The 13106-nt window shown below is 37.5% G+C and overlaps 1 protein-coding gene and 1 long non-coding RNA gene across 2 annotated transcripts in view; one reads left to right on the top strand and one right to left on the bottom strand.

Annotated features, from left to right (window-relative positions):
* Positions 1-13106, bottom strand: part of LOC130679496 (uncharacterized) — a 257600-nt gene that overhangs the window by 114717 nt on the left and 129777 nt on the right. The gene's annotated exons all lie outside the window — the stretch shown is intronic.
* HIF1A (hypoxia inducible factor 1 subunit alpha) overlaps positions 9859-13106 on the top strand; it is a 40754-nt gene continuing 37506 nt past the window's right edge. Inside the window, exon 1 of the mRNA XM_036919517.2 lies at positions 9859-10186. Coding sequence (XP_036775412.1) covers positions 10152-10186 — 35 coding nt within the window. The 5' untranslated portion in view covers positions 9859-10151. The remainder of the gene's footprint in view (positions 10187-13106) is intronic.

The raw sequence follows: 13106 nt of genomic DNA, 5'->3' as shown, positions 1-13106 counted from the left end.
AAACTAGGATAAATATTAAGCAGTGTAGGATCCTTTTTTATTTAGGATTTAATTTTTCTATAACAGTTTTCCATTTAAGAATGGTTATTTTTAAATCCCTGGATTAAAAAAAAAGATACAACTTATAGTGGAAATTAATATCTAGACAAAAAATACCTTTTAAATACCTTGCTTACTGGCAGTTTTAATGTTCTGATAGTGTTTTCTTTCTGATAGAAACCACAGTTGTTTTGGAGAGAATGACTTTATCACACAAATAGTTTATAAAAGTAAGCACTTCTGTCCTAAGATTTATTTTGAGATTCTCTCACCTACCCTCCATCATCTAACTGCCTGTATTATTGTATAGAAAAAAAATGCTTTCCCTATAGCATTGAAACAGTTGGGTGGAGAGGGTCAGAAATTCCAGAAGGTTATAGTCTAAGCAAGAGCTTATCAATAAGCAGGGTTTTAGCAGAACTTCAGCAAACTGTATATAAAACTTGAAGATGTTTTGCCTTAAGAGTTATGTGAGTAAATCTGAATTTGGGCCCCAAATAAAGAATACTATATAATATTAGTTCATATCACAATGATAAATGCTAGATTTGAGTTTTTAAAACTCCTACTGTAGAATTCTTAGATTCATAGTGTACTTTTTATTCTTCTCTTACATAAAAATCAGATGGAGCTAAGCTGATTGGAACTGAATTTTAAAATTGCTAGCTAACAAGGAAATTTTTAGCTGAAAAAATCATGTATGATGTGCAAAATTGGAGTAGCTTCTCTAAGTATAGTAAAATCAAAGGGAAAAAGTAATTTTTTTAATGGTTAGAATAGTGAATATAGGTAGAAAGCAATCTTCTCTATTTGTAATTCATTTAAGGTTGATAGCTTTCACAGATAAGGAAACTGACATGGTACAATTTTCTCAAATTAAACTATAGTATAAAAGTTTGTCTTTCTGGATGGTAAATGTCTCTTTTCTAACCTGCCTAGAGAAACTCAATTTTATTTGTAATCAAATTTAAAAGATCTTTGTTCATATATATTAATGTTGCATTAAAATTTAAAAATTCTTGTGATTTTGCATTCTATTTCATTGTACATCTATTTATTATAAATATTGAAATTATGAGATATATATGAACTGATGAGATAATCTCTGAAAAACATCATCGTATGAAATAAATACAAGTAGACAAAGTGTGTACTAGGCTATCATTTGTGCAAAAAGGAAAGGACATGGAACAGATCCTTTAGTATAATAATTAAATATCTCTGGACAGACACACAGATAATTGGTAACAGCCAGGTCTCTACAGGTAAGGAAGAGGCAAGGGAAGTCAAGAGAACTTTTTATATTTGCTCATTTGCTGTAATACTTGATTTTTTTCTGACCAAAGGCATAACATACTCACCAACACGCACATGCAGTTTTATTATTCAACTTCTCCTCATTCTGAAATTGACACTTTAGAAAAATGAATTGTGTTTTTACCTCTTTGACCATGAACTTGCTTATCCATTATAGGATCACTAGAATTCCTGCCTCATAGGGCTGTTTTAAGTGCTTAAATAAAAGAGCAGATCTAAAAATGCTTAGCACAGTGCTTAGATTACACCAGATGCTCAAAAGGTGATTATTCTTGTTTGCTGGGCACCATCCTAGATTCTGGGGCTGACAAGATAAAAGTGTTCCTGTCCGTAAGGAGCTCACACTCTCCAATGGCACACAAACAAAAATTATGTATCTGTCTCATAATAGAATGGACACAATATATACCAAATTAATGAATGATACAATTATAGACTCTAAGTATGCTAGCATATTGGTGTTGGGGGTAGAAAGTGGGCAAGGCAGATTCATAATAAGCATCTTTCTTTGGTTTATTAATGTACCAACTTACATACAGGTGAAAAAAGATGCTGAAGTCCTGGAGGTGTTTGGATCAGGATGTAGTATTACCATTATTCTTCAAAGATAAGACTCTATTCTCCTTTCTCCTCTGTCTTTCCTTTCTAAAAATGGAGAATCTATGGAGCTATGGCTTTTCAGAATCTTCCAACTGACTCTGATGCTGGAAAAATATTCAAATATCACTTTCCTTCCTAGTCAAAGGGATGTTATATCAAGATTCATTCCTATAAACTTAATGATTTAAAATATAATTTTGTTTTATTCAAGAAGATATGAAGACTTGGGTTTAGAAGAGTATTCCTTTTTTCTCTTGTAATTAATAGACTTTACTTCTTAGAGTAGTTTTGGGTTTACAGAAAAATTAAACAAAGTTAACAGAGCTCCCATATACTCCCTCTTCCCCCACCTGCAAAACCACAGTTTTCCCTGTTACTGACATCTTATATTGGTTTGGTTTGGTACATTTGTTACAATCAATGAACCAAAGTGATGCATCAAAAAGTCCATAGTGTACATTAGGGTTCAAATTTTGTATTGCAGAGTTCTTTGGGTTTGCCTAATTCATAATGTGATGTATCTACCATTAGAGTATCAGACACAGAACAGTTTCTCTACCCTTAAAAGATCCCAGTGCTCCACCTATGCATCCCTCCCCTCCCCCAAATCCCTGGCAACTACTGATCCTTTTACTTTCTCTATAGTTTTGCCTTTTCCACAATGTCATATAATCATGTAGCACTAAGGCTTTTTCAGATTTACTTCTTTCACTTAACAATATGCATTTAAAGTCTTCCTTACATATGCATTTAATGTCTTTTGGTGATTTAAGAGCTCATTTCTTTCTAGTACTGAATAATAACCCATTGACTGGATGTAACACAGTTTGCTTATTCATTTACTTACTGGTGTGTCTTCCAATTCTTGGCAATTATGAATAAAGTTGCTAGGAGCATTCATGTGCAGGTTTTAATGTGAACATAAGTTTTCAACTTACTTGGGTAAATATCTAGGAGCATTATTACTACCCTGCATGGTAAAACTGTGTTCAGCTTTGTAATAAACTGACAAACTGTATGCCAGAGTGGCTGTATCATTTTGTATTCCTACCAGCAATGAATCACAGCTTCTATTGCTCCATACCCTTGCCAGTATTGAGTATTGTCAGTGTTTTGGATTTTAACCATTGTAAGTGTGTAGTGGTATCTCATTGTTATTTAAATCTGCAATTCCCCAATGACATATGATATTGACCATCTTTTCCTATACTTGTTTGCTATCTGTATATCTTCTTTGTGAGTTGCCTGTTCAGGTCTTTTGCCCATTTTTTAATTGACTTGTCTGTTTTCTTACTGTTGAGTTTTAAGAGTTCTTTGTATATTTTGCATATAAGTCCCCTATCATATATATGTTTTGCAAATATTTTCTCCCAGTATGTAGTTTGTCTTTTCATTATTTTAGCAGTGTCTTTGCAGAGTAAAACTTTTTAACTTAATGGGTTCCAATTTAGCTGGTTTTTCCTTCATGGATCATGCTTTTGAAGAATTTTTGCTATGTTTTCATCAAGAAATTTTGTAGTTTTGTTTTTTATATTTAGGCCTAGGATCCATTTTGAGTTAATTTTTGTGAAGGTGTAATAATGTTAGAGTCCAGCTTCATTGTGGCTGTCCAGTTATTCAAGCACCATTTGTTGAAATGACTGTTTCTTTCTCCACTGGATTGCCTTTGCTCCTTTGTCAAACATCATTTGCTATTTTTCTGGGGGGTTATTTCTGAGCTATCTATTCTATTCCATTGTTCTATCTGTCTCTTCTTTTGCCAATACCACACTGCCTTAATCACTGTAGCTCTATAGCAAATCTTGAAGTTAGGTAGTGTTAGTCCTCCTCCTTCATTCTTCTTCAATATGGTTTGCTATTCTGACCTTTTGCCTTTCCTTCTAAACTTTATTGTCAGTATGTTGATATCATAAATTAACCTGCCAGGGATTTGGATTGCATTGAGTCTATAGATCAGTTGGGAGAAGAACTAACATTTTAACATATTGAGTTTCCTCTCCATGAATGTGAAATTTATTTATTTAGATCTTCTTTGATTTCTTTTGTCAAGGTTTTATAGTTTTCCTCATATACATCTTGTACATATTAAGTTAGATTTATACTATTTCATTTTTTTGGTGCTAATATAAATGGTGTGTTTTTCCTCCAGCTTTATGGACATATAATTGACATATAATATTGTGTAAGTTTGAGGTATACAATGTGATGATTTGATATTTGTATATATTGCGAAATGCTTACCACAATAAGGCTTGTTAACTCATCCTTTACTTCATGGAATTACCATGTTGTTGTTTTTATTATGGTGAGAACATTAAAGCTCTACTCTCAGCAACTTTCATGTATACAATACAGTATTGTTAATCATAGTCGATGGTATTGTGTTTTTAATTCTAATTACCATTGCTCATTTCTGTATATAGGAAAGCAAATGACTTTTGTATATTTGGAATACATCCTGCAAACTTGCTATAATTGCTTATTTATTTCAGGAGTTTTCCTGCTTGTTTTGTTTTTTGTTTTGTCAATTCTTTGGAATTCTATTTGTTGTCCTTGTTCTTAGTTTATTTCTTGTCTTTTTCTGCATTCTTTGGTTTTAAAAAGGATACATTCATATGTATCCTATATGATGATGACATTTTTCTTTACTAAGTATATCAATTATACTTAAAAAAATTTCAGTGGTTGTCTGAGAGTTTGCAATATGCATGCATGACTATTCCAAGTCCACTCTAACATTTTATTTCTTCATAAGTAGTGCAAAAACCTTATTAAGAGAATTTTCCCAATTCCTCCCCCTGTGCTTTTAAACATGGCTGCCATTCATTTCAGTTATCCATAAGGTATATACATTGAGTATATTTTTACCATTATTTTCTGAATGAACTATTATTTGCTAGATCAACTAAAAATAAGAAAAATAATTTATTTTACCTTCCTTTATTCTTTTTATAACACCTTGCTTTTTAAATGCAGATTTGAGTTTCTAATCTGTATTATTTTTCTTCTCCTTGAAAAACTTATTTTAACATTTCTTGCAAGGTAGGTCTACTGAGAACAAATTTCCTCAATGTTATTTCTCCTTTACATTTGAAGGATAATTTCACTGGGTACAGAATTCTAGGTTGGTGTGTTTTCCTTTTTGCACCAAATATTTCACCCTACTGACTTCTGGTTTACATGGTCTCTGAAGAGAAGTCCAATGTAATTCTTATCCTTCTTCCTCTATACGTGAGGTATTTCCATCCCCATTCCCCCCTGGTTTGTTTCAAGATTTTCTTGTTGGCCTTAATTTTCATTAGCTTGAATATGATAAATGTAATTATAGATTTCTTGGTGTTTATCCTTTGTGGTGTTCTCTGAGATTCCTGATTTTGTGGTTTGATGTCTTTCATTAATTTTGGAACATTCTCAGCCATTATTTTAAAAATATTTTTCAAATATTTCTTTTGTTGCTTTATTTCTCTCCCACTTCTGGTATTCCCACTACAGTTAGGTTGCACCTTTGTAATTGTGCCACAGTTCTTGAATATCTGTTTCATCTGCTTCATTAATTTGTTTTCTTTGCATTTCAGTTTAGAAGTTTGTATTGACATATTTTCAAGTTCCTTCTTTCATCACCTGTGTCGAGTCTACTGATGAGCCCGTCCAAACACATCCTTCATTTCTGTTACATTGTTTTTCATTTCTAACATTTTCTTTTGACTCATCCTTAGAGTTGCCATATCTGCTTACATTATCCATCTGTTCTTCATGTTGTCAGTTTTTTCATTACAGCCCTTAGCATAAAAATCATAGTTATTATTTCAAAATCTCTGCCATTTCTGAGTCTCATTCTGATATTTGGCTTATCTCATCAGATTGTGTTTTTTACCTTATAGCACGTCTTATAAATTTTTAATTGAAAGTGATACACGCTTTATCAGGTAAAGGGAACTTGGGTAGATAAGCCTTTACTATGAAGTTCTATGTTTATATGGCTGTGAGTTAGGCTTTATACTTACTGTTTGCTGTAGTGGTGGTGTCTGAGGTTAAAATTTCCTCCAGTGTCCTTGTTTTCACTTCTCTTATTGTCTCTGGATGTCCCTAGTGACTCTTTAAATAGGGTCTGAGGTTTGCAGTTCTTTTAGCTGTAATACCTCTTATTACACAAGAGCCTGTTGATATTGTGGTATGGCAAGGTGTGGGAGGAGGAAAGGCATTCTATCGTCCTATGATTAGGTCTTAGTTTTTTAATGAACCTGAGTCGAATATTTTCCTTCTCCCATGTTTAAGGCTAGCAGGGGATGGAATTAGGTGTTTCCCTTCCCTGAGTTTGGTTAGGCTCTGGTTAAAAAAAAAAAAAGTTTCTCTTTAGGGCAGACTTTGTTATGAAGTACAGAGTGCTCTGGGATTATTTCAAAAAGGTCACTTTCCCCCCTTCTACAAAAAGAAGAGTTTTTTCTCAAGTCTTCACAGTGACAATCTGTTAGGGCTCCTGGAGGTAAAACTCAGGGAAACTGTGGAACCCTTCAAAGCCCAACCTTTCGTGGAGTTTTAAATTTTTAAGCTGGTCTACACAGAGCTTCCAACAATTTCTCAATCATAGTTTAAAATGTTTCTACTGGTATTGGCTCCTACTGTGATGTTAGCTTCAGCTGCTGGCTTCCTCTCCTGGTAAACTGTGATCCTCTGGTAAGCTGTGATTCCCTATATCCATCTGTCCATCTCTCCAGTTTCCAGGGCAGTAGTTTGCCCTATGACCTCAATTCGCTGATGGATCTAAGAAAAGTTGTTGGTTTTCGGATTGTTCAGATTGTTTTCTCATTGTGAGGGTATGAGTTTCCAAGCTCTTTATGTAGACCAGAAACTGAAAATCCTTTGGCATTCCTTTGTACATTTGTGCTTAAAGAATCTATCATAATTGAAAAGTGCTAGTGTCAAAATTTCAATCCATTCTTATTCTCCATAAACTCAGGCAAATATATTCATTTTGCTTTGATCCTCGAAAAAAATTAGTGTCTATTGTTTTCTAAGCACTTTCCTTCCAAATGATACACTTTTTTGGTTGTTTTTGAGATAGAATAGCTCAAAGGGAGGAGGAGACCTAAGATAATAAACCAGGAATCACTATTGACCACTAGCTCTTCTTATATAGTTTGATAGTTCTAAACTATCTGAATCTGATGTGTTTCACTCTTTAAAAAGTCTCAATGCTCTACATTTAGTAGTAATCCAAATGTCAAGTTTTGCCTTGCCTCCTCTTGAATCACTGCTCAACTTCCTACTAAATATGGGTTAAAGGTCAACCGACTCATTTGCTAGCAATTTTCAGTCTACTTAGAAAGTTCTGCAAAGTGATTTGAAATGAAATTTGACATAAAAGATTATGAAATGATTGAATAGACTGTCCATTAAGGTTTGTTTATATGTAATAATCTAAGTGCATTTATTAACAGGTGCTGTAAAGAAGATGATTTAAAGTAAAAAAATTTTGCTCTTAAGAATTCTGTTAACAGGATTGATTGAATTAGGGAATACTCTCATTCCTTTGTCATGTGAAATCAAATTGGTTAAATAGTATTGTTTGCCACGTTCATAGATGTATGTGTGCATATAATACATATGCACACATACACATATAAAATATATATTGAATACATTTTTGGAAGGGAAAATTGAACTTTGGAATAAACTTAATGTGCAAAAATATATTTTGCTGATTGAATTATTCTTGTTTTAAACTTCTGAAATGCTTAAAATACTTTTTTAATGAGTTAAACTTGGTATTACAAAATGCTCATTTTTTTTTGATGCAACAGATTTTGTACACTGAAGCTATAACCACTGCCTAGAGAGAATTTCTTCCAAGTATAATGAGAAAGGAAATGCTTGAAGATCTCTGCAACCATACTCATACACAAGAATACTGTGGGCAGCCTCCAAACTGAAAATAGAGAATATATGTGGATTTATATTCACAAAATGACATTCTGGGGTTGTTAAAACTGGCTGAACTGTAGCAGAAAACCAAGTAATTACTGCTAGCAGAAGCACAAATCTGGGTGTAATAATAATGATAAGAATAACGAAAACAAGATGAGTATTACTAGTGGCTAACATTTATTGATTGCTTACTATGTGTCTGTTATTGTTCTAAGTACTTACATGTGTTACCTCACTGACTAATCCCATAATTCTGTGGCATTAGCACCATGAATAAGTAAACTGAGGCACAGAGAGGTTAAATGATTTGTTAGTAAATGTCAGAGCCTGTATGCAAGCTCACTCTGACTCTTGCTATCAGTGTTCTTAGCACTGAATTTTCAGAATGTTAAATCTGTAAGTTTGTATTTTTAGTTTGTTTTGTTTTTTCCTTAATTAAAAAAGAAAACATGAGTAATTATTTTTGCTCCTTTCTCTTCACTTTTCCCACAGTACTTTTCAAGAAGACATATTATTCAGCATTATAAATCTGAAAAAAAATAGCATTAAGATTAATCTTCAACCATATATTCAATGGGTCTACCAGCCACTTAAAAGAGGTGCTGTGTGAAGAATCAGTTGTTGTCTTACCAGATTTTAATGCTATGTTGTATAGGCCATTGTTTTTACAAACCGGTATAAGCTACAGATATCCACATTAATTAGTATACAACATGAAACCACATTGTAACAATATAGTAAAGAAGTAAAATAATCTAGTGTGGAGATGCATGTGCAGTAATCTTTTGTTGTGTACAAAATACATCCTTCTTTCTTTTAAAAGACTGACAAGCTTGAAATATATGCTCCAAAGCCAAAAAGTGATTAAGTCTTATTCAGTAGCTTGCAAAGTCATGTTAGCAAACAGGCAATACTGGCCGCCTCAAGTTAACTGGCTCAGCAGTCTCCTGCCCAGGTGCCTCGCTGGGGCGCTGGACAATCTTTTCTCCCTCCAGTCCACACAGTGAACTCAGTTCAAGGTGGTAAGTCTCAAATTAAGGGTTGGTCTCCCCTTTCTTTCAGAATCCATCTAAGATTATTTTCGGTGCTTTTAAAAGCAACAAGTAAAATAAAAGTCTACCTAGTGTTATTTTTTCCTACTCTTCTGAAATTCTGGTTCATACTTTTATTAAGGCCACTTACACCAATTTGTAATGCTTAAAATAATTTCAGATTTTAAGATTTCCTTGTTTTAAGAAAACCTTGAGAAGTTTACAGCACGATGAGTTTTTGTTTTTATTTGCGTTTACCCAGTAATCAAACTTCAAAAAAAAAAAAACTTAGTAAACAAGAGCACCCTTGTGTGCTACGGCAGAGCGCGGTCGATAACATGGACCACGGTTGGGTAACGTGGCAAGAAAGACCCCATTGTAACACATCTGCGCAAAGGGACTAAAGGGTTTGCTGCCACGACGGGAAGCCTGCTTTTTTGAACTGGGACTCAGCAGAGCTGGCGACAACCCTGCACGGCACAGCCGCAGAGGAGAGAGTGGGGCACTTGCTGCATGAGGAGCAGGAAATGCGATGCCGGCCTGGGACCCAAAGACCGAAATTTCTTCCAGCAACGTCTCCCAAAGCCAGCCACTGCCTTCCCAACGAGAAGGCGCAGAGACCCCAGATCCAGCCTGGCCGCACCCCGGGCCCTTTCTCTTTCCTCCCCAGCTGCACACAGAAGAGCACGTGAGCGCGGCCGCGCGGCCCAGCTGTGCCTCAGCTGACCGCCTCCTGATTGGCCGAGACAGACGTGGGCTGGGATGGGACTGGTCGCCTGCGTCGCTCGCCATTGGCTCTCAGGGAACCCGCCTCCCCCTCAGGTGAGGCGGGCTTGCGAGAGCGCGCACCGGGTTCCGCGGGCGGGCGCGCCCTCGACACTCTCCTCCCCTTGCGCGCGCCCCCGCCTTTGCCCGCCCCCTGCCGCTGCCTCAGCTCTTCATTGCACACAGCCGCCTGGTCTGAGGGGACGCGAGGATCGCCCCAGCCGCCGCTTCGGCCGGTGCGTCGTGCTGCGCCCTGACAAGCAGCCTGAAGGCAGGCCCTTCTGAGCCGGAACTGGACCCCTGCGGTTGCCCCTGCCTCTCCTCACTCCTGGTCTCTCGAGGGGTTTCCCGCCTCGCACCTCCCACGTCTGGACGTGCCTTGCCTTCTCTCCGCGCGTGTGCAGGGAGCCAGCGCTTAGGCCGGAGCGAGCCTGGGGGCCGCCGGCCGTAAGGCATCGCGGGGACCGATTAGCCATGGAGGGCGCCGGCGGCGCGAACGACAAAAAAAAGTAAGCCTATTCGTCCGCCGGCCGCGTTCCCGCCGGCGCCCCCGCCCCGGGCTAGCAGGCTGGCTGCGGCGTTCCGGGCCGGGGGGGCGGGGAGGCGCCTTTTTGTTTCTGCCTCTTGTCCCCTCCCCGCTAGCTCCCCCAGCCTCGCTGGCCGGGCTCCCCCGCTGTCCACGTCGCCATCTTGTCGTGGGGGGTGGGAGACGCATCGAAAGTGCTTTCAGGGGCCGGGGGCTGAACCCTCCCAGCCCGCCCCTTCCCGGCCGTCCGGGCCTTGCAACCGCTCTCCCTACCCGCCTCAAAAACCCAGCTTGCCTGGTGCCCGCATGCGGGTGGACTTCCCCCAGGCTGAAAACCCCGGGAAGGGAAAGCCGCAGTTGGGTGGCCGCCGATTGCACCCGGGCTTCCGTCCCTTCCCGCCCCCAGCCTCTCCGGTTCCATTGAAAAGTCGGCCCCGGGGCGGACCTTGCAAGGCAGTCCTGGCTTCCCAGTGGGCTCGCGGTCCTGGGTTTCCCACCGAGGGGTTAGCGTGGTCGCTTGCGATCTTGCCCTGCGGTTGTCCAGCCGCGGCGGTGTCTTTGCCTTTGTGCATTAGGGATTTGCCGGGAAGGCCTGAAGATGCTAACTTTTTAGTTTGCACGTGTAGGTTTTGTTTTGTTTTAATAGCTTTGAAAAACTTGCCTAGACCGAGAGCCGCAGTAATTTAGCAACATTTTAAAGAGAACATCGGAATTGGATACTTGTGTTTATATCACCTGTCAAGAGAGCCCAGACATTATAGGATACCTCATTCATTCTTGATGATATCTTAGTGAAAATGTAGTGGTTGGCTAAATTTAGGAAAACAATTTTAACGAGATTGAAAAAATATTGTGATCAGATGAAATGCAGCGCTAAAATGTTGTAAAATTTTAGGCCTGTCTCATTTTCTCGAAGTTTAAGGATTTTAAAGAAGACCTTCAAAATATATCCGAAGTAAATAATCGTTCTTTTATAACCTAAAGCAAGTTTTAAAAACACCTTTTAAGTTTTAATCTAAGTGGTACATTATAGAATTAAGAATTATGAGTTGAACCAGTAAGATTAGGAGAGACCCCCTCCCCCACAAACACAAATTTGGTTCACTTTGGTATCTTAACCTTTGAGGAAATCATTTTAAGGAATTGAATATTTATAGTAAGAGTTACGGTTCGTAGACTGGCTTTACTGTTAAGTCCTTCCACTCTTCCAGGAGAGATTAACTTCCCTTATGAGTATCAGCAGAAGATAAACTTATGTTCTCGCTATTTTGTAGATCCCTTTTCGGGCCTTATTCAGTAGAATGGTACATTCTCAGTCTGTATATGCCATAGAGGCACTTAAAAAATTCAAAGAGTAAACAGGTCTAGACTTACTTCCAAGAATTGCCAGGAAATTGCAGTTACTTCTGCAGAGGTGATTATAGTACTTATGAAATGATGAGGCTGTTGTACTGTAAACCTAAAGGCAGATTACCTCTGTGTGGTGTCAGTTTTCTCTCATTATTATATGCTGAATCATATTTAATATTGTACATTGTTATGCACCAATCACTTCCTTTTTATGTGCAATATTACACTTATCCTTTGCAATTCCTCAGTTGTGTATATCTTAAGCAGCTTTAATGTAAATGAGTTTATTAGCTACTGTGCATCAACCTGTTCTAAACTAGTTCTTAGATTTTCTTCAGTCCCATTTGTTATTTTCAAATTTTTGTCATTTGAAAATTAACACACTTGAGTTGAATCGTATTTCTTAATATAGAGATTCTTCACATGAAAAACTAAGCTTTATTAAGTGCTTAATAAATGGTGGCAATGCAACAACTTTTAGATACTGTTTGTTAAAGATGTCTGGATTTTATCCTTTTCTAACTAATACTTTAGAAGCTTTTTGAAAATAAAACAGATATAGGGGCAGGAATTTTCTCCTTAGAATTTTATCATTTTAAAAGAGTCCAGGTGATGGAGACAAATTTGTCTCTTTTAAAGAAAGGGAAACTCAAAAGCCAAAAGATTTGAAAGAAATCAGAACAGGGGTTGGGTGTGGTTATAGTAGATTTAACATAAGGAATTTCATGTTGATTCCTGTAGTGGTAGGGCCTGGACTTATTTAATAGCACATTAAGATTGGTTTTTAGATTTCAAAGAAATGGTAAGAGGTTTATTACTCTGTTTCAGGTTTCAGATCAGACAGACTCCTTCAAAGTTTTCCAAAACAGTTATTCGATCATTCAAGTGAATTTTCTGAGAATGGACATTCCTTAACGTTCTTCTTTAACTTCAGTCATTAAAAGTCAAGAATCTCCGTATTAGTTAACTTTTTTCTTGTTACCTAGTGGTGAAGTGCATAGCATCTGGACCCAGATATCTTTGAGTTAGAGTCCAGCCTCTTCACTTGTTAGCTTTGTTAACTTCTGCAAGTTACTGAATGCTTCTGAGCTTGATTCCTCTTTATGAAATGATAAGAAAATAAGAGCAACCATCTTATCAGTTATTGTGACTATTAAACGAGATAATGTCCAGTGCCTGGTTTGGGAGTCTTCTTCTAACACTGTATACTTGAAAATAAGCATTATCTGTTAAACGTTTAGTTGAAACTTTCACAACACTTAAAAACTCCTTTTTGCAAGTCTGCAAGTATTTCTCTGCGTTCCTCTGCCCCGCACATTCATACATCTTTTCTATACCTCCTAAAAATGAAAAAACTAATACCGGATTCAGAGCTTAAGGGGAGTTCTTTCCAGTTAAAACAGTACATCTCTGGGTTATATTGATGCCTATCATCAGTTATTCTTGAGTATCTGAGTTCCGGTCTGCTCAAAGCCCCATTTTCACAGTAGCTTCCCCCTTGTTTACACCCCAGATAGGGACTAGAGTCATAAACACATATACTAGTCTATACA

Source organism: Manis pentadactyla, chromosome 11 (genome assembly GCF_030020395.1).
Source record: "Manis pentadactyla isolate mManPen7 chromosome 11, mManPen7.hap1, whole genome shotgun sequence".
Classification (NCBI taxonomy): domain Eukaryota; kingdom Metazoa; phylum Chordata; class Mammalia; order Pholidota; family Manidae; genus Manis; species Manis pentadactyla.
This window is presented reverse-complemented; position numbering and strand designations above follow the sequence as displayed.